The following is a 20,313-nucleotide window of genomic DNA, read 5'->3' on the forward strand; positions in this document are numbered from 1 at the left end:
AATTGTATCTGACCTAAACAGGTGCTCACTAAATAGTTAATATACTATTTAAGTCATTTATTCATTGCGTTATCCATCAGTTGCGTGTTAACCAAAGTATATAGTCCATGCATTATGGATATAAAGGTGGCAAGACAGCCAGGGGACCTGCTCTCAAGGAATTTAAAATTTAGTTAGAGTGAGGAGTTACAAGCAGTAAACAGATGAATAAGATAATTGCAGGTTAGTATCATTCCTGTGAATTAAATAAAAGGGACTGGGCTGGGCGTGGTGGCTCATGCCTGTAAGCCCAGCACTTTGGGAGGCCGAGGCAGGCAGATCACCTGAGGTCAGGAGATCGAGACCAGCCTGGCCAACCTGGTGAAACCCTGTCTCTACTAAAAATACAGAAAATTAGCTGGGCATGGTGGCAGGCGCCTGTAATCCCAACTACTCGGAATACTCAGGCAGGAGAATTGCTTGAACCTGTGAGGCGGAGATTGCAGTGAGCCGAGACTGTGCCACTGCACTCCAGCCTGGGTGACAGAGTGAGACTCTGTCTCAAAAATAAGTAAGTAAATAAATGAATACATAAAAAGGACTGGCTTGAAGTGGGGGTTACAGCTTTAGATGGGGAGGTGAGGGATTATAAAGGGGTTATTTGAGCCCAAACCTGAAGGATGGGAAGGAGACCAGCCATAGGGAGGGTGAGAGGAGCACCATCCCTGGAGATGGTAGTGGGAATTTCCCAGAGGCAGGAACAGGAATCTGTGTATTTATAGAAAAGAGAGAAAGCAAGTATAGTTACATGGGAGGAGAAGCGACGGCACAGCTGGATCACATAGGGATCTCTCAGCTGTATTAAGGAGTTTGGATTTTAAAAGAAAATGAATCGTTCTACCAAAAAGACATACGCACTCGTATATTCATCACAGTGCTATTCACAATAGCAAAGAAATGGAATCAACCAAGATGCCCATCAGCGGAAGACTAGATAAAGAAAATGTGGTACATAAACACCATGGAATACTACACAGCCATAAAAAGAATGAAATCATGTCCTTTGCAGCAACATGGTTGCAGCTAGAGGCCATTATCCAAAGCAAATTAATGCAGGAACAGAAAACCAAATACCACATGTTCTCACTTATTAGTGGAAGCTAAACATTGGGTACTTATGGACATAAAGATGGCAGCAAAAGAGACTGAGGACTCCTAGAGTGGAGAGGGAGAGAGGGAGGCAGGGATTGAAGAACTGTTGGATATTGTGCTGAGTACCTGGACGATGGGATCCTTTCTACCCCAAATCTTAGCATCATGCAGTATTACCAAGGTTACAAACCTGCACATGTACTCCTGAATCTAAAATAAAAGTTGGGGAAAAAAGTATGGATTTTATTCTAGCTGTGATTGAAGCAATCAGATGGGTAAAAGGAAAGGATCAACAATGAGATACCTCGTTAGCTGCCACATTTATTTAGAATGGCCCCAAACTTGACCATGTCACAATGGGCTGAAAATGCAGCTATGTCTAACTTTTTAAGTTTCAGACAGAGCCAATCCAGGGGACTCTGTTTTGCTGTTGTTTCTATAAGAAGGATGATTGTGTTTTGGGGTCAGGTCGGTGGAAGGATTCAAAATCAACCTGATTCGGAGTGAGGAGCACTTTCAGAGTTACTGCAACAAGATCTTTGCTGGCTGGGACTTCTGCATCACTAACCGCAGCATGGCGGATCTGAAGCACAGCAGCTTGCGGTATGAGCTCCGAGTGAGTGCTCCTGGGTTTCCCCGTGGTGGGGTCCTCACCAGCAAGGTCCTGCCTTTGGACCCTGAGTTTTCAGCTTGCAGAGGATCAAGGGTGGGGGACAGGTTGTCCCTGGTGCTTAGCAAGTTACCCCTCTATAGCTTTCAAGAATTTTTCACAGCAAACATGTCACTGGGGTTGATTACCCTAGACCTGAACAGGAGCCCTGGTGAACTGGGACTGGGAAGTGGGGTGGGGACACAGTGGCTGGAAGGAGATGATGTCTTTCCCCACACCCTGCTACTTTACACTGTTATTTTTCCACGTGAGGAGGACCTGTCATAAACACTGCTTATACCAGCAGAAATGGGAGTAAGGAGGGAATGTTATGACCATAGTGTGGGATGGAGAGTATATGAAAAAGTACAGACCGGGTGCGGTGGCTTATGCCTGTAATCCCAGCACTTTGGGAGCCTGAGGCAGGCAGATCACGAGGTCAGGAGATCGAGACCATCCTGGCTAACATGGTGAAACCCCATCTCTACTAAAAATACAAAAAATTAGCTGGGCATGGTGGCACATGCCTGTAGTCCCAGCTACTCGGGAGTCTGAGGCAGGAGAGTCGCTTGAACCCAGGAGGTGGAGATTGCGGTGAGCCGAGACTGCACCACTGCATTCCAGCCTGGGTGACAGAGTGAGACTCCGTCTCAAAAAAAAAAAGGTACACAAGAGGTTCCAAATGAATAAGGAGAGAAAGAAGTAAAGAATAGCATGTTAATAAACCCATCAAAGCAAAGGAGGAGGGGACAAATAAATCAAAAGCATAATAAAATGGAAGGAATCAAATCAAATCTATTATTTCTTACACTAAATACGAACAGATTAAATTCTCCTAATAAAAGCAGAGACTACTAGATTGTGTAAAAGAAAAAATAACAACACCTCACCTGTATGCTGTTTGAAGAAATGACACATACTATATTTAAGTAATATCATAGATAGTTTATAGTTCTGTTTTCACATTTATTGCAAAGCCCAATTGCAGTCTTAAATAGATTCTACCTTTACTTAGGCCTTTAGTAGACATAAAAAATAGTTGGGCTAGGCCAGGCGCAGAGGCTCATGCCTGTAATACAGCACTTTGGGAGGCCAAGGCATGTCAGGGTCAGGAGATTGAGACCATCCTGGCCAATATGGTGAAACCCCGTCTCTACTAAAATTACAAAAATTAGCTGGGCATGGTGGTGCATGCCTGTAATCCTAGCTACTCGAGAAGCTGAGGCAGGAGAATGACTTGAACCAGGGAGTCAGAGGTTGCAGTGAGCTGAGATTGGACCACTGCACTCCAGCCTGGCAACAGAGTGAGACTCCATCTCAAAAAAAAGAGAAAAAGTAGTTGGGCTAAGTCTAGGATGATATCTTGCAGGAGATGAATATTTAAAAGAAGTTTTTGTTGTTGTTGTTTGTTTTTGTTTTTTCCTGAGATAGCATTTCACTCTGTCACCCAGGCTGGAGTACAGTGTACAGATGTATGTACAGATCATACATCACTGCAGACTCGAACTCCCAGGCTCAAGCAATCTTCCACATCAGCCTCCCGAGTAGCGGGGACTACAGGTACTCATCACCACACCCAGCTAATTCTTCCGGATTTCTTGTAGAGATGGAGTCTCCCTACGTTACCAGGGTTGGTCTTGACCTGGGCTCAAGTGATCCTCCTACCTTGGCCTTCCACAGTGCTAGGGTTACAGGAGTGTGCCACCACACCTGGCTAGAACTCTTAAAGATGGATGGGGACAGAATGACGAATCAGTTTCTATCCGTGAGTATCCCTTCATCCCACTGCTCACAAATGAATTTTCTTTTATCTTTAGGCAGACCTGGAGGAAGAAAGAATACGGCAGAAAATAGCAGAAAGGACCTCAGAAGAAACAATACGCATTTACTCTTTGAGACTGTTTTTGAACTGTATTGTTCTGGCTGTTTTAGGGGCATGCTTTTACGCAATATATGTAGCAACTGTCTTCTCTCAAGAGCACATGAAAAAGGTAAGTTAACTTGAACTCTGGCTGGACATTATGCCTAGTGCACTGAAAACCTGTGAGGTAGATACCATCGTCATTTCTGTTTTACATATGGAGATAACAAGTTTGGCTGATATGATCAAGACCTGAAAATCAGAGTGATCAGTTTCCGCTTTTTTTTTTTGAGACGGAGTTTTGCTCTTGTTGCCCAGGCTGGAGCACAATGGCGTTGTCTTGGCTCACTGCAGCCTCCGCCTCCCAGGTTCAAACGATTCTCCTGCCTCAGCCTCCTTAGTAGCTGGGATTACAGGCATGTGCCACCACGCCTGGCTAATTTTGTGTTTTTAGTAGAGATGGGGTTTCTCTAGGTTGATCAGGCTGGTCTTGAACTTCCGACCTCAGGTGATCTGCCCTCCTCCACCTCCCAAAGTGCTGGGATTACAGATGTGAGCCACTGGCCCTGCCCAGTTTTCACTTTTAAGAGAATTTTTTTGTGTTTGTTGTTGAGACAGAGTCTCACTCTTGCTCAGGCTGAAGTGTGGTGGTGTGATCTCAGCTCACTGTAACCTCCACCTCCCAGGTTCAAGTGATTTGCGTGCCTCAGCCTCCCTAGTAGCTGGCATTACAGGGATGCACCACCACACCCAGCTAATTTTTGTATTTTTAGCAGAGACGGGGTTTCACCATGTTGGCCAGGCTGGTCTCGAACTCCTGACCTCAAGAGATCCACCTACCTTGGCCTCCCAAAGTGCTGGGATTGCAGGTGTGAGCCACCGCACCTGGCCTTAGAGAAATTTTTAAAAGCATCTAAAGTGTAGTGTTTGAGATCCTTACTACTCCTGGAATTTGCAATATTCAAAACTAGGCTGGACTAGGGTTTTATCCCTGACTGTTATTTATGAACTAAGGCCTTAGTTTACCTAAAATAGCAGTGGTTTTAAAAATCCAAGTTTGCCTAGTGGCTCTGCTTTATGAAATCAATCATCAGGGGTCCAGATTCCGTTCATTTTGTGGCTCTGCCCTCCCTAGGATATGGTTTTCTTTTCTTCTTTCTTTTTTCTTTTCTTTTTTTTTTTTTTTTTGAGACAGAATCTCGCTCTGTCACCCAGACTGAAGTACAGTGGTGCAGTTTCGGCTCATTGCAACCTCCACCTCCCGGGTTTAAGTAATTCTCCTGTCTCAGCCTCCCGAGTAGCTGGGATTACAGGCACCCGCCACCACACCTGGCTAATTTTTGTATTTTTGGTAGAGACAGGGTTTTGCCAGATTGGCCAGGCTGCTCTCGAACCTCTGACCTCAAGTGATCCACCTGCCTCAGCCTCCCAAAGTGCTGGGATTATAGGCATGAGCCACCGCGCTTGGCTAAGTATGGTCTTCTGTATGGTACAGGATAGCTCACCACCATGGCCACATTCTAGCCAAGGGGAAGGAGATGAAGGGGCTAAGGAGGGCACATTTCTTCCTTTAAAGGGCATGACCTGGAGGTTACACTAAAAACTACACATGGTAGAGGCTAGGAAATTTACTTTTTATTGCAGATAGCTATATATTGTCTAAGTAGTCTGTTACTGTGAAAGCAGGGAATTGCTATTTCAATTTCAAATCAATCAATCCTACACCCTTGAAGATACTTTAAATTGCCTATTTATACAGAATTCATGGGTCTTCTTACACAACCCCTTAATAAATCCAGGAGAGCCTGGTTTTCTTCCCACATAGTACTAGATACCTCTTTTTGAACATCTGAAGAAGGAGATGGCGGCCGGGCGTGGTGGCTCATGCCTGTAATCCCAGCACTTTGGGAGGCCAAAGCAGGTGGATCACCTGAGGTCAGGAGTTTGAGACCAGCCTGACCAACATGGTGAAACCCTGACTTTACTAAAAATACAAAAATTAGCCTGGCATGGTGGCAGGTGCCTGTAGTCCCAGCTACTCGGGAGGCTAAGGCAGGAGAATCGCTCAAACCTGGGAGACGGAGGTTGCAGTGAGCTGAGATCATGTCCCTGCACTCCAGCTTGGGCGACAAAGGGAGACTCCATCTCAAAAAAAGAAAAAAAAAAAAAAAAAAAGGAACGAGATGACTTACATTTACAGGCCATGTTGAATGACAAATATGTTTCATTTGCCAACACCCGTAGTTGAGTTCTTTTTTGTTGTATCTATTTGTGGTGTAACTTCCTTATATACTCTTGACTAATAAGTTTTGTTGTTCTCCTAGGAAATTGACAAGATGGTTTTTGGAGAGAACCTCTTGATATTGTATCTACCGTCTATTGTGATCACGCTGGCCAATTTTATCACCCCAATGATCTTTGCCAAGATCATCCGCTATGAGGATTATTCCCCAGGCTTTGAGATCCGGCTGACAATCCTTAGGTAATGCCTAACATGAAGATGGCGGGCATGTCAAGCCAATCACCACCTGCCCTCTCTTGCCCATGGCAGACATCGCTAATCAATTGTGGTGCATTTTCCTGCTGAGCCAAGAGTCCTCCTCAAGCTTCAGACAGCCCCCATGAATGAATCAGAATTTGTACATATGGTGAAATGTCTTTGATTTGAGAGTCTATTCCTTGATATTATGTTTGGTCCATATAATAGCACAGGGCATAGGCTGGGACCCTACGAGCAGGGGTTGCTCTGAAGCTGTCAGAAATGACAGCTGTAAGGCAGAGTCCAGGGAGTTAACACAAATGAGTGGAGAGGATCAGGTGGGACTGTGCAGGACTTGAGTTTTCTTTCTGTTTCTCACATGCCTTAGATAGCATTTGCATCTTATATAAAACATTTTTCATTTTGAAATTTTTTTTTTTTTTTTTTTTTTTTTGAGCTGGGGTCTCACTCCATCCCCCAGGCTGAAGTGCAGTGGTGCGATCATAATTCACTGCAGTCTCAAATCCCTGATCTCAAACAATCCTCCCACCTCAGCCTCTCACATAGCTGGGACCACAGACATGCACCACCATGCACAGCTAATTAAAAACAATTTTTTTTTTTTGTAGAGACAGGGTTTTGTTATGCTGCCCAGGCTGGTCTTGAATTCCTGGGCTTAAGTGACCCTCTTACCTCCACCTCCCAAATCCTGTGACTACAGGCAAGAGCCACCATGCCTGGTCTCAAAGTTTTCAAACAGACTGCATAGTGTGATGATTCCCATATGCCTTTCACTTACATTTCAGTCATTCCCAACATTTTGCTAATCTTGTTTCCATCCATTCCCTGTTTCTTTGCTGGATTATTTTAAGCAAATCTCAGGCAACATGCCGTTTCATCTGTAAACACTTCATTATACCTTTTTTTTTTTTTTTTTTTTGAGACGGAGTCTTGCTCTTTTGCTTAGGCTGGAGTGCAGTGGTGCAATCTCGGCTCACTGCAACCTCCACCTCCCGGGTTCAAGCAATTCTCCTGCCTCAGCCTCTCAAATGACTGGGACTACAGGCACGGGCCACCACGCCTGGCTAATTTTTTAAAATATATTTTTAGTAGAGACGGGGTTTCACCATGTTGGCCAGGCTGGTCTCGAACTCCTGACCTCAGATGATCCATCCACCTTAGCCTTCCAAAGTGTTGGGATTACAGGCGTGAGCCACCGTGCCCAGTCAACTTCATTATATCTCTAAGTGATGGGAGCTTTAAATATATAACCATCATCACACTTAATAAAATCGAGTCGGTCTCCCGGGTGGGGTTGCAGATGGTTTTCCGCAGTTGATTTGTCCAAAGCAGAATCCAAACAAGGCCCACATGCTGTGTTTGGTTGTCAAGTCTCCTAAATCTCTTGTATTCTTTTCAGAGTTTCCCCTCCCCTTTTGTTAAGCCTTTGATTTGTGGAAGAAATTGGATCGTTTTCCTGTAGAATAGCTCCTATTCTGGATTTCGTCCATTGTCTTCCTGGTGTGTTTAATTTGTTTTTCTGTGCCCATAATTGCTGTCAATGACTGCGTAGATTCAGTTTTTGTTAGATTCTGTGTCAGTTTTTAGTTAAGGAAGCCTCATCAGCGGTGCCATGTCCTTCCTGTTGTATCCCAGCAGAGGCACAGAGTGTGGTGTCAGTAATGAGAAGAGTGATTAGAGGGCGTGGGTTCACTTTTGCCCTCATTCTTTCATTCTTTTCTTTCCTTTTTTTTTTTTTTTTGAGACTGGGTCTTGCTCTGTTGTCCAGGCTGGAGTGCAGTGGCATGATCATAGGTCACTGCAGCCTTGACCACCTGGGCCCAAGTGCCTCAGCCTCTCGAGTAGCTGGGACTAGAGGTGTACGCCACCATGCCAAGCTGATTTTTTAATTTTTTGTAGAGACAGGATATCCTCACGTTGCCCAGGTTGTTCTCAAACTCCTGGGCTCAAGCAGTCCTCCCACCTAAGCTTCCCAAAGCGTTGGGATTACAGGCTTATGAGCCACCATGCCCAGCCTCCCTTATTCTTTAATGTTTCTTTCTTTCCTTTTTTTTTTTTTTTTTTGAGATGGAGTCTCACTGTGTCGCCCAGGCTGGAGTGCAGTGGCACAATCATGGTTCACTGCAAGCTCTGCCTCCCGGGTTCACGCCATTCTCCTGCCTCAGCTTCCTGAGTAGCTGGGACTACAGGCACCCGCCACCACGCTCAGATACTTTTTTGTATTTTTTAGTAGAGACGGGGTTTCACTGTGTTAGCCAAATATTTCTATTTATTTTTGTATTACAAACCAAACAATAGAAAATTGTCTTTAAAAAAAAAAACGAGAACAAAAACTCACCGTCTCCACCCACCTCCCTTGAACCCAGTGTGTTTTTGTCCACACAGTTCCTGATGTTTGTGCCAACACTCACAGGTTTTTTCTTCCAAAAATAGTATCATATTTCTGTGATATCTCTGCAGCATACTTTTTTTCACTTTTCAGCATACCAAACATCCCTTGAAGCTGATACAGAAAATATTCCATTGGTTCTTTTCAGGAATGTGTCATGTCCTATAGTGTCACTATGTCATCACGGAATTAGGAGGTTCCAGCTTTCTGATCTTTTTAAAAAATTATAGTAACATATATGTAACATAAAAGTTGCCATTTTAACCATTGTCAGAATACAATTTAGTGGCATTAAATACAGCCCCATTGTTGTGCAGCCATCACCACCATCCATCTCCAGAACCTTTTCATCAGCCCCAAAAGAAATTCTGTACCCATTTAGGGGTTTGCTTTTTTTAAATTTATTTATTTATTTATTTATTTCGAGATGGAGTTTTGCTCTTGTTGACCAGGCTGGAGTGCACTGGCGTGATCTCATCTGGGTGTGGTGGCAAACTTCGCCTCCCGGGTTCAAGCGATTCTCCTACCTCAACCTCCTGAGTAGCTGAGATTGCAGGATGTGCCACCATGCCTGGCTAACTTTGTATTTGTAGTAGAGACGGGGTTTCTCCATGTTGGTCAAGCTGGTTTCAAACTCCTGACCTCAGGTGATCTGTCTGCCTCTGCTTCCCAAAGTGCTGGGATTATAGGCGTGAGTCACCGCGCTGGCCGGCTTTTTTTTTTTTTTTTGAGATGGAGTCTTGCTCTGTCGCCCAGGCTAGGTGTAGTGGTGTGATCTCGGCTCACTGCAACCTCCGTGCCCTAGGTTCGAGCGATTCTCCTGCCGCAGCCTCTGGAGTTGCTGGGATTACAGGCGTGCACCACCACGCCCAGCTAATTTTTGTGTTTTTGGTAGAGACGGTTTCGCCATGTTGACCAGGCCAGCCTTGAATTCCTGACCTCAGGTGATCCCTCTGCCTCGGCCTCTCAAAGTGCTGGGATTACAGGCGTGAGCCACCACGCCCTACATTGTTTTTGTTGTTGTTGTTGTTTGTTTGTTTTTTTCTCACTCTGTCCCTGAGGCTGTAGTACAGTGGCTCAATCTCGGCTCACTGCAGCCTTGATCTCCTGGGCTCAAGCAATCCTCTTGCCTCAGTCTCCTGTGTAGCTGGGTCACCACCACACCTTGCTAATTTTTATTTTTGTTTTTTTGTAGAGACGGCCAGCGGGTGGTGGTCTGACTTTGTTGCCCAGGTTGGTCTCAAACTCCAGGGCTCACATGATGCTCCTGTCTCTACCTCCCAAAGTGCTGGGATTACAGGCGTGAGCTGCTATGCCTGGCTGGGGTTTTCTTTTAAGAAAGGCAGCTTTGGGCCATCCATGATGGCTCACGCCTGTAATCCCAGCACTTTGGGAGACTGAGACAGGTGGATTGCTTGGGGCCAGGAGTTCCTGACCATCTGGGCAACATGGTGAAACCTCATCTTTACTAAAAATAGAACAAAAATTAGCTGGGCATGGTGGCAGACACCTGTAATCCCAGCTACTTGGGAGGCTGAGGCAGGAGAGCTGAGATGGTGCCACTGCACTCCAGCCTGGGCGACAGAACAAACACTCCATCCCCCACTGCCAGAAAAAAAAAAAAAAGCTGGGCACGGGGGCTCACGCCTGTAACCCTAGCACTTTGGGAGGCCGAGGTGGGTGAATCACGAGGTCAGGAGATCAAGACCATCCTGGCTAACATGGTGAAACCCCATCTCTACTAAAAATTAAAAAAATCAGCCGGGTGTGGTGGCGGGCGCCTGTAGTCCCAGCTACTCGGGAGGGCGAGACAGGAGAATCGCTTGAACCCTGGAGGAGGAGGTTGCAGTGAGCTGAGATCGCACCACTGCACTCCAGCTTGGGCGACAGAGCGATACTCGGTCTCAAAAAAAAAAAAAGAAAAAGAAAAAGAAAAAAAAGGCAGCTTCTACATTCCCTAGCCGCAGTTCCAAGGGACCAGCCGCCCTGAGGGCCTCATCTTCCCATCTTCTCTCCTCCTTCTCTTTCCGAAGGTGTGTCTTTATGCGGCTGGCCACCATATGTGTCCTGGTGTTCACGCTGGGCTCTAAGATCACATCCTGTGATGATGACACATGCGACCTCTGTGGCTACAACCAGAAACTCTACCCGGTGAGTTGCGGGGCAGGGGCATGCAGCTGGCTGGGTCCTTCCGGAGTACAGTGTCATGGTCAAGAGAACAGCCGTTGAAGTCATGGGTTTGAACTGCAGTTGCTTCGCTTTCCAGTTCTAGTGATGAGACAGAGTGTGGCCCCTTGGAGTCCAACCCCAGGCACTTCTGAGGGCTTGGAAACCAAAGTCTGTGCTGAGGCTCAGAGTTTGCATCAGCTGATGCCCTCGCTGGAGCCACAGGATCTGGAGTTGGAAAGGGAATTAGAAGGTGTCTTGGGAGCCTGGCTTTCTCTGCCTCAGCTAGGGTCTTTCAGTTTCCCTCACTCTCTTTGGTTTCAGTGCTGGGAGACCCAAGTTGGGCAGGAAATGTACAAGTTGATGATCTTCGACTTCATCATCATCTTGGCTGTGACACTCTTCGTGGATTTTCCTAGAAAGTAAGTGTGAGGGGTGCCCTTATTATCCCCCCGCACCACACACACACACAACTGGAGGGTCCATTGCAGCTGCATTCCAGAAGCTGTTGGATGACTCTACAGCCCTGGAAATCTGACAACTGGTAACTTTCTTTCTTTCTTTCTTTTTTTTTTTTTTGAGGCAGGATCTTGCTGTGTCACCCAGGCTGGAGTACAGTGGTGCAATCTCGGCTCACCGCAACCTCTGCCTCCGGGGTTCAAGTGATTCTGCTCTCTCAGCCTCCCGAGTAGCTGGGACTATAGGCACCCACCACCACACTTGGCTAATTTTTTGTATTTTTAGTAGAGACAGGGTTTCACCATGTTAGCCAGGATGGTCTTGATATCCTGATCTCGTGATCCACCTGCCTCGGCCTTCCAAAGTGCTAGGATTAGAGGCATGAGCCACCGTGCCAGGCCAAGTTTTTAATTTTTTATAGAGAGTAGCTCTTGCTATGTTGCCCAAGCTGGTCTGAAACTGGCCTCAAATGATCCTCCTGCCTCAGTCTTCCAAAGTGCTGGGATTACAGGTTTGAACCATTGTGTCTGTTCATAACTGGAAACTTTCAAGTAGCTCCAGGCTGTTGACCTCAGCATTCATTAGTTGCTCATCTAAAGACAGCATGAGGAGCAGAAATGGGGTCACTTTCCATGAGGTTTTGCTGGGGATGGCCTTCTGCCATCAGCACAAAAGGTGCAGACCTTCCAGGCGGCAATGGACGCCCGTCTCCTGATCTGGGTTCAAGCTCCTGCCCTGCTCCTTGCTAGGCATGTGACCTTGGACAAATTATTTAAGCTCTGTGCCTATTTTCTCACCTGTAAAATGGGGATAGTAGAAGTACCCACCCAGTAACTTTGTGGTGAGGAGTAAATGGGATAATTAATGCAGATGAAAGCACTGAGAACACTCCACAGTACAGAACTCAACAAAACGTTAGCTATCACCAGCATGATTATCATAAACTGTGTTGTCATTTCGTATTCTCTGTTCACTTAACCACCCTTTACCCATGTATGCAGATAATCTAGGCAGAGGCCAGAGGTCTAGTGAGTCCTTAAAAATGAATATGGAAGCCTGGGCACAGTGGCTTACACCCATAATCCTAGCACTGGTGAGGCCAAGGAAGGAGGATCACTTGAGGCCAGGAGTTTGAGACCAGCCTGGGCAAAATAGTGAGACCCTGTCCCTACAAAAAACAAAAATTAGCCAATTAGCCAAGCATGCACATGTAGCCTCAGCCACTCGGGAGGCTGAGGCAGGAGGATCGTTTGAGGCTTGGAGGTTGAGAGTACAGTGAGCTACAACTGCACTGCTGCACTCCAGACTGGGTGACAGAGTGAGACCTTGTCTCAAAAAAAAAACGAAAAAAAAAGTCAAGAATTGTATCAATTTGAGTGCTGAACTGTAGATCTGAGACTTGGAACCTGATCTTAATGATTCCTGAGTTCATTATATTCTTCATCTTTAAGACATATGACTAACCAGTGTCCATGACAAATATGCATGGAAATAGTCCTGATCTTTGTAATATGGTTCTGTGGCCTTGGCAGACACCAGTAGCCCAAGTGAGAATTGTCTGTTTCCAGGCTCCTGGTGACCTACTGTTCCTCTTGGAAGCTGATTCAGTGCTGGGGGCAGCAGGAGTTTGCCATTCCTGATAACGTCCTGGGGATAGTTTATGGGCAAACCATCTGCTGGATCGGAGCCTTTTTCTCACCCCTTCTCCCTGCAATTGCAACCTTGAAATTCATTATCATCTTCTATGTGAAAGAGGTAAGGAGCCGGTGGGAATGGGGGCTGGAATGGGGGCTCATATGCTGGGCCGTTTTCGACCTTCCAGGGCACCAGTATGTCTGGAGCTCACCTCATATCCCATGAGACATGTCAAAACTACATCCTTTATTTAAAATATACGTTTATTCTAGAAAAATATGCTTTTTTGTTGAGATGGAGTCTCACTCTGTTACCCAGGCTGGAGTGCAGTGGCGTGAGCTCGGCTCACTGCATCCTCCCCCTCCTGAGTTGAAGTGATTCTCCTGTCCCAGCCTCCTGAGTAGCTGGGACTACAGGAGCCTGCCACTGTGCCTGGCTAATTTTTGTGTTTTTAGTAGAGATGGGGTTTCACCAACTTGTCTAGGCTGGTCTTGAATTTGTGACCTCGTGATCCACCAGCCTCGGCCTCCTAAAGTGCTGAGATTGCAAGCGTGAGCCACTGCGCCCGGCTGAAAAAGACTCTTGATGGAATTTTCTTTTTTTTGAGATGGAGTCTTGCTCTGTCGCCCAGGCTGGAGTGCAGTGGTGCGATCTCGGCTCACTGCAACCTCCGCCCCTCCAGGTTCAAGCGATTCTCCTGCCTTAGCCTCCTGTATAGCTGGGATTACAGGCGTACTGTAATTTTTGTATGTTTAGTAAAGACGGGGTTTCACCATTTTGGCCAGGCTGGTCTTGAACTCCTGACCTCATGATCCAATCACCTTGGCCTCCCAAAGTGCTAGGATTACAGGTGTGAGCCACCGCGCCCAGCCTACTCTTGATGAATTTTTATGTTTTTATAATTTTGAGAGTTTTGTTAAGAATTGTTTTGTTAAGGCCAGATGTATTTTATAATTTTCTGTTGTATTTTGGAGCCAATGCATTTTTAAAATTTATTTGGTTTTTTGAATTTTTTTTTTTAAATTAGAGATGGAGGTCTTGCCATGTTGCCCAGGCTGGTCTTGAACTCCTGGGCTCAAATAATCCTTCCACTTCAGCCCCCAAAAGTGCTGGAATTGCAGTTGTGAGCCACCCTACCTGGACCAGTGCATTTATTTTCAGGTCTCAATGATTTATGTAAGACCTTGGGCGGTTCACAGTCCATTGAGCCAGAACTAAGTGCTAATGAGGGACGTAGCCTTGTAGATGACTGGTTCATCTGGGCTTATTAACCTCTTTTTATTTTATTTTATTTTATTTTATTTTATTTTATTTTATTTATTTTTTGAGACGGAGTTTTGCTCTTGTTGCCCAGGTTGGAGTGCAATGGCTCAATCTTGGCTCACGGCAATCTCCATTTCCCGGGTTCAAGCGACTCTCTGGCCTCATCTTCCTTAGTAGCTGGGATTACAGGCATGCGCCACCATGCCTGGTTAATTTTGTATTTTTATTGGAGACAGGGTTTCTCCATGTTGGTCAGGCTGGTCTTGAACCTCTGACCTCAGGTGATCTGCCCACCTCGGCCTCCCAAAGTGCTGGGATTATAGGCATGAGCCACTGCGCCCAGCCTCTTTTTTCTTTATTGTAGAGGCAATACAATATTAAACATTTAAATAATGCACAGATGTATACAGTAACTTCTGTCCCTTCTTCCAGAGGTACCCTCTGTTAACAAGCCCAATATTTATTGATTACCTATTATGCTAGGCCCTGAGGATTCAAAATTGAAAATCATAATAATAGTGTTAATAATAATAATAGTGTTAGTAATAATAATAGATAATAATGCCGTGTGTTCCCACTCTGCCTGTACTTTACACAAATTATCATGCACTGATTACACCCACCCTTTGACAAAGTACTGTATTTTATTTTATTTAAGAACAAATTTTTTGAGACAGGGTCTCACTCCAGGTTGGAGTGCCATGGCGCGATCTCAGCTCACTGCAGCCTCCGCCTCCCGTGTTCAAGTGATTCTTGTGCCTCAGCCTCTTGAGTAGCTGGGATTACAGGCACGCACCACCAGGCCCAGCTAATTTTTGTATTTTTAGTAGAAATGGGGTTTCACCATGTTGGCCAGGTTGGTCTCGAACTCCTGGCTTCAAGTGATCCACCCACCTGGGCCTCTCGAAATGCTGGGATTACAGGTGTGAGACACTGCGCCTGGCCTCATCATCTTTAGGACTGTATGGTATTTCATTCTATATAGATGTATTTTAACCTTTAACTATAACCTAATGAACTCCTGCTCCCCAACTCCACTTTTCTTTTTGAGACAGGGTCTTTCTCTGTTGCCCAACCTGGAGTGCAATAGCATGATCATAGCTCACTGCAGCCTCAAACTCCTGGCCTCAAGTGATCCTCCTGCCCTGACCTCCCAAAGTGCTGGGATTACAGACGTGAGATGTCTCACCCAGCCACAAACCCCCACTGATAGCTATTTAGGTTGCTTGCAGTTATTCCGTGTTATCAATGACTGTAGCATTAAACATCCACATACCCGGCCGGGCATGGTGGCTCACGCCTGTAATCCCAGTATTTTGGGAGGCCCACGCCTGTAATCCCAGCACTTTGGGAGGCCAAGGCGGGCGGATCACGAGGTCAGGAGATCGAGACCATCTGGCTAACACGGTGAAACGCCGTCTCTCCTAAAAATACAAAAAATTAGCCGGGCATGGTGGCAGGAGCCTGTGGTCCCAGCTACTCGGGAGGCTGAGGCAGGAGAATGGCGTGAACCTGGGAGGCGGAGCTTGCAGTGAGCCAAGATCGCACCACTGCACTCCAGCCTGGGCGACAGAGTGAGACTCCGTCTCAAACAAACAAACAAAACATCCACATACCTGTGTTTTGGCCCATTTCCCCTTCTATTTCATCAGCATGAATTCTCCCAAGTTTGGAGTCTGGATGAAACCTTTTTCATTTTGATCTGTATTGCTGGACTACCCTCTGGAAAGATCAGAGTGATTAACATTCCCACTGTAATGCAGGAATGCGCTTATTTATCCTTATAGAAGCTGTACTTATTGATCTTAATTTTTCTTTCTTTCTCTCCTTGTAGTGGAGTCTGCTTTACACCTGCAGACCCTCCCCCAGGCCGTTCAGAGCATCCAATTCTAATTTCTTCTTCCTGTTGGTGTTGTTGATCGGGCTGTGTTTGGCAATCATACCTCTGACAATCAGCATATCACGGTAAATGCGACTGTTTTCTAGAACATTTCATTGCTTCTTGATCTGTTCCTCTTTTATGTAAAAGGATCTGTCATATCACTTTTTTGTTGTTGTTGAGACGGAGTCTTGCGCTGTCACCCAGGCTGGAGTGCGGTGGCGCAATCTTGGCTCACTGCAACCTCCGTCTCCCAGGTTCAAACGATTCTTCCAAGTAGCTGGGACTACAATCTCCATCTCCCCAGGTTCAAACAGCCTCCTGAGTAGCTGGGACTACAGGTGTGTGCCACTATGCCCGGCTGATTTTTATATTTTTAGTAGAGACAGGGTTTCGCCATGTTGGCCAGGCTGGTCTTGAACTCCTGACTTCAGGTGATCTGCCCGCCTCGGCCTCCCAAAGTGCTGGGATTACAGGTGTGAGCCACCATGGCTTTATTGGCTTTTCTCATGGTGTTCTACCCACAGAGGCTGTCAAGACTTCCAAGGCTCAAGCGATCTTGCCTCAGCCTCCTGAGTAGCTGAGACTACAGGTGCGCACCACCATGCCTGGCTAATTATTTAAATTTTATTATTTTTCTGTAGAGACGAGGCCTCACTATGTTTCCCACGCTGATCTCAGACTCCTGAGCTCAATTGATCCTCTTGCTTCGGCCTTCTAAAGTATTGGGATTACAGGCATGAGCCACCACACCAGGCCAAATTTTGTTTCTTCATCTTTAAATTAAAAGCCTGGACGGGTGCGGTGGCTCACACCTGTAATCCAGCACTTTGGGAGGCCAAGGTGGGGCAGGGGGATCGCTTGATCCAAGGAGTTCAAGACCAGCCCTGGCAACATAGCAAGACCTCGTCACAAATTAAAAACAAAAAACAAGCAAACAAACAGACAAACAAAAAAGGAAAAGCCTGGAACTTTGAGTCCCTCTCTCAGATTTTGTTCTTTTTTTTATGAGATGCAGTCTCACTCTGTTGCCCAGGATAGAGTACAGTGCTGTGATCTTGGCTCCCTGCAACCTCTGCCTCCCAGGTTGAAGCAATTCTACTGCCTCAGCCTCCCAACTAGCTGGGATTATAGGCGCCTGCCACTACACCCAGCTAATTTTTGTATTTTTAGTAGAGACGGGGTATCACCATGTTGGCCAGGCTGGTCTCGAACTCCTTATCTCAAGTGATCCGCACATGTCGGCCTCCCAAAGTGCTGGGATTACAGGCATGAGCCACTGTGCTTGGTGGCTCTTTTTTAACAATTTGATTCTGTATGTGTTTTGTTGCTTTTTATTGTTATGGTAACGTATGTTATATAAAAAAATTCAAGCAGTACCGAAGGGTGTAAATTGAAGAGAAAAAAATTGCTCCTTATCTTCACCTCTTATTTTCACTCTCCATAGGTTACGTAATTACTGTTAACATTTTCTTATGAATATTTCTGGACATTATTTATGAAAAGCAATTATTTATTTTTTCAGAAAAAAAATGAGATAATAGTATAATCCTGTTTGGTAACTTATCTTTTCATTTAATATTTTTTCTTTTTTTTTTTGTTTTTCTTTTTTTTTCACTTAGTTTTACATTGTATCCTTTCTCATGTCCATGGACATACAAAACTCTTCTTCTTTAAAAACTATTTTTAGCTTTGATTTTTTTTTCTTTCTTTCTTTTTTTTTTTTTTGAGATGGGGTTTCGCTCTTGTTGCCCAGGCTGACGTGCAGTGGTGTGATCTCTGCTCAACGCAACCTCTGCCTCTCAGGTTCAAGCGATTCTCCTGCCTCAACCTCCCAAGTAGCTGGGATTACAGGCATGCGCCACCACACCCTCCTAATTTTGTATTTTTAGTAGAGATGGGGTTTCTCCATGTTGGTCAGGCTCGTATCGAGCTCCCGACCTCAGGTGATCCGCCCGCCTCGGTCTCCCAAAGCGCTGGGATTACAGATGTGAGCCACCGCACCCGGCCTGATTTTTTAAAATAGGAAATGCATTCACATAGCACAAAATTCAAAAGATATACAAAAATGGTGACAATTCATTTTCTCATTCCTTCTCAAGTACTCAATTTTCCTCTGAGTGATGGTCATCTCCTCACATTTGTGTCTTTTCTTTTCTTTCTTTTTTTTTTTTTATTAAGATGCCATCTTGCTATGTTGCCCAGGCTGGTCTGGAACTCCTGAGCCCAACTGATCCTCCCACCTCCACCTCTCAAAGTGCTGGGATTACAGGTGTAAGCCACCGTGACTGGCCACTTTTCTCTCTTTTTCTCTCAATGGTTCTTTAGTATTCCATCATATGAATGGACCATAAATTGTTCATCCATTTCCTTAAACAACCTAAATGTTGTTTCCAGGAATTTAGTTTTATACCTACATAAAGGGCTGCAATGGAAAGTCTTATACACAGACCTTTGTGATGTGAATTTAGTCATTCTTTCCAGGTCTTAATGTTAGTGCTTTCCTATTGTAATTTTATTTTATTTTTTTTCTCTCCTTTTCATTTTGAAAAATTTTAAATCCACAGAAAAGTTGAAAAACTAGCAGCAGTAAAACTCATATGCCCTTCAATTGGATGTCCCAATTGTTAACATTTTACTATGCAGTCTCCCTCAGTATCTTTCGGGAATTGATTACATGATCTTCCCCCCAACCATATTAAAATCTTCAGATGCTCAAGTCCTTGCTATAAAATGGCATGGTAGGCCAGGCATGGTGGCTCACGCCTGTAATCCCAGCACTTTGGAAGGCTGAGGCAGGCGGATCACCTGAGGTCAGGAGTTCGAGACCAGCCTGACCAACATGGAGAAACCCTGTCTCTGCTAAAAATACAAAATTAGCTGGGCGTGGTGGTGGGCGCCTGTAACTCCAGCTACTCCAGAGGTTGAGGCACGAGGATCACTTGAACCCGGGAGGCAGAGGTTGCAGTGAGCCGAGATTGCATGATTGCACTCCAGCCTGAGCAACAAGAGTGAAACTCTTATCTCAGAAAAAAAAAAAAAAAAAGCATGGTATTTGCTTTGTTTTTTGTTTTTTTTGGTTTATTTTGAGAGGGAGTCTCGCTCTGTCACCAAGACTGGAGTGCAGTGTTGCCATCTTGGCTCACTGCAACCTCTGCCTCCCGGGTTCAAGTGATTCTCGTGCCTCAGCCTCTGGAGTAGCTGGGATTACAGGCACGTGCCCCCACCATGCCTGGTTAATTTTTGTATTTTTATTTTTATTTATTTATTTATTTTTTATTTTATTTTATTTTTTTTTGAGATGGAGTCTTGCTCTGTCGCCCAGGCGGGAGTGCAGTGGCCGGATCTCAGCTCACTGCAAGCTCCACCTCCCGGGTTTATGCCATTCTCCTGCCTCAGCCTCCCGAGCAGCTGGGACTACAGGTGCCCGCCACCTCGCCCGGCTAGTTTTTTGTATTTTTTAGTAGAAACGGGGTTTCACCGTGTTAGCCAGGATGGTCTCGATCTCCTGACCTCGTGATCCACCCGTCTCGGCCTTCCAAAGTGCTGGGATTACAGGCTTGAGCCACCGAGCCCGGCCTAATTTTTGTATTTTTAGTAGAGACAGGGTTTCGCCATATTGGCCAGGCTGGTCTCAAACTCCCGACCTCAAGTGATCCATCTGCCTTGGCTTCCCAAAGTGCCGGGATTATAGGCACGAGCCACCATGCCTGGCTGTATTGTTGTTTTTTATTTTTCAAATATTTTTATCTGAGGTTGGTTGAATTTGATGATGGAGAACCTTTGGATGTGGGGGGCCAACTGGATTTGTTTTGTGTATGCATACTTTTTTTTGGATAGGAAATAATTTGAAATTAACTTACAGACATCATAATATTTCATTGCTAAGTACTTCAGCTCCTAAGACTAAGGGTACTCCTCTTTATGTGTTTCCACAATAATATATCACACTTAAGAAGATTAATACTAATATCATATTTCTGCCATTTTAAATTTCTCCAATTGTCCCTCAATAGTCTTTAGTATAGTTTTTTTTTTTTTTTTTTCTCCCGAGATGGCGTCTCGCTCTTGCTCTGTCACTCAGGCTGGAGTACAGTGGCCCGATCTCAGTTCACTGCAATCTCCACCTCTCGGGTTCAAGCAACTCTTGTGCCTCAGCCTCCCTTGTAGCTGGGATTATAGGCACCCGCCACCATGCCAGGCTAATTCTTTTTTTTTTTTTTTTGAGACGGAGTCTTGCTCTGTCGCCCAGGCTGGAGTGCAGTGGCCGGATCTCAGCTCACTGCAAGCTCTGCCTCCCGGGTTTATGCCATTCTCCTGCCTCAGCCTCCCGAGTAGCTGGGACTACAGACGCCCGCCACCTCGCCCGGCTAGTTTTTTG

At 45.5% G+C, this 20,313-nt stretch overlaps 1 protein-coding gene across 3 annotated transcripts in view; it reads left to right on the forward strand.

Moving 5' to 3' along the window:
* TMC7 (transmembrane channel like 7) overlaps positions 1-20,313 on the forward strand; it is a 70,631-nt gene that overhangs the window by 42,536 nt on the left and 7,782 nt on the right. For all 3 annotated transcript variants that reach the window (XM_023189728.2, XM_023189727.2, XM_023189729.2), the window contains exons 7-13: positions 1,600-1,747; positions 3,598-3,771; positions 5,966-6,123; positions 10,564-10,681; positions 11,021-11,118; positions 12,724-12,910; positions 15,888-16,018. In XM_023189728.2, the coding sequence (XP_023045496.1) occupies positions 1,600-1,747; positions 3,598-3,771; positions 5,966-6,123; positions 10,564-10,681; positions 11,021-11,118; positions 12,724-12,910; positions 15,888-16,018 (1,014 nt within the window). The remainder of the gene's footprint in view (positions 1-1,599; positions 1,748-3,597; positions 3,772-5,965; positions 6,124-10,563; positions 10,682-11,020; positions 11,119-12,723; positions 12,911-15,887; positions 16,019-20,313) is intronic.

Source organism: Piliocolobus tephrosceles, chromosome 17 (genome assembly GCF_002776525.5).
Source record: "Piliocolobus tephrosceles isolate RC106 chromosome 17, ASM277652v3, whole genome shotgun sequence".
Lineage (NCBI taxonomy): Eukaryota > Metazoa > Chordata > Mammalia > Primates > Cercopithecidae > Piliocolobus > Piliocolobus tephrosceles.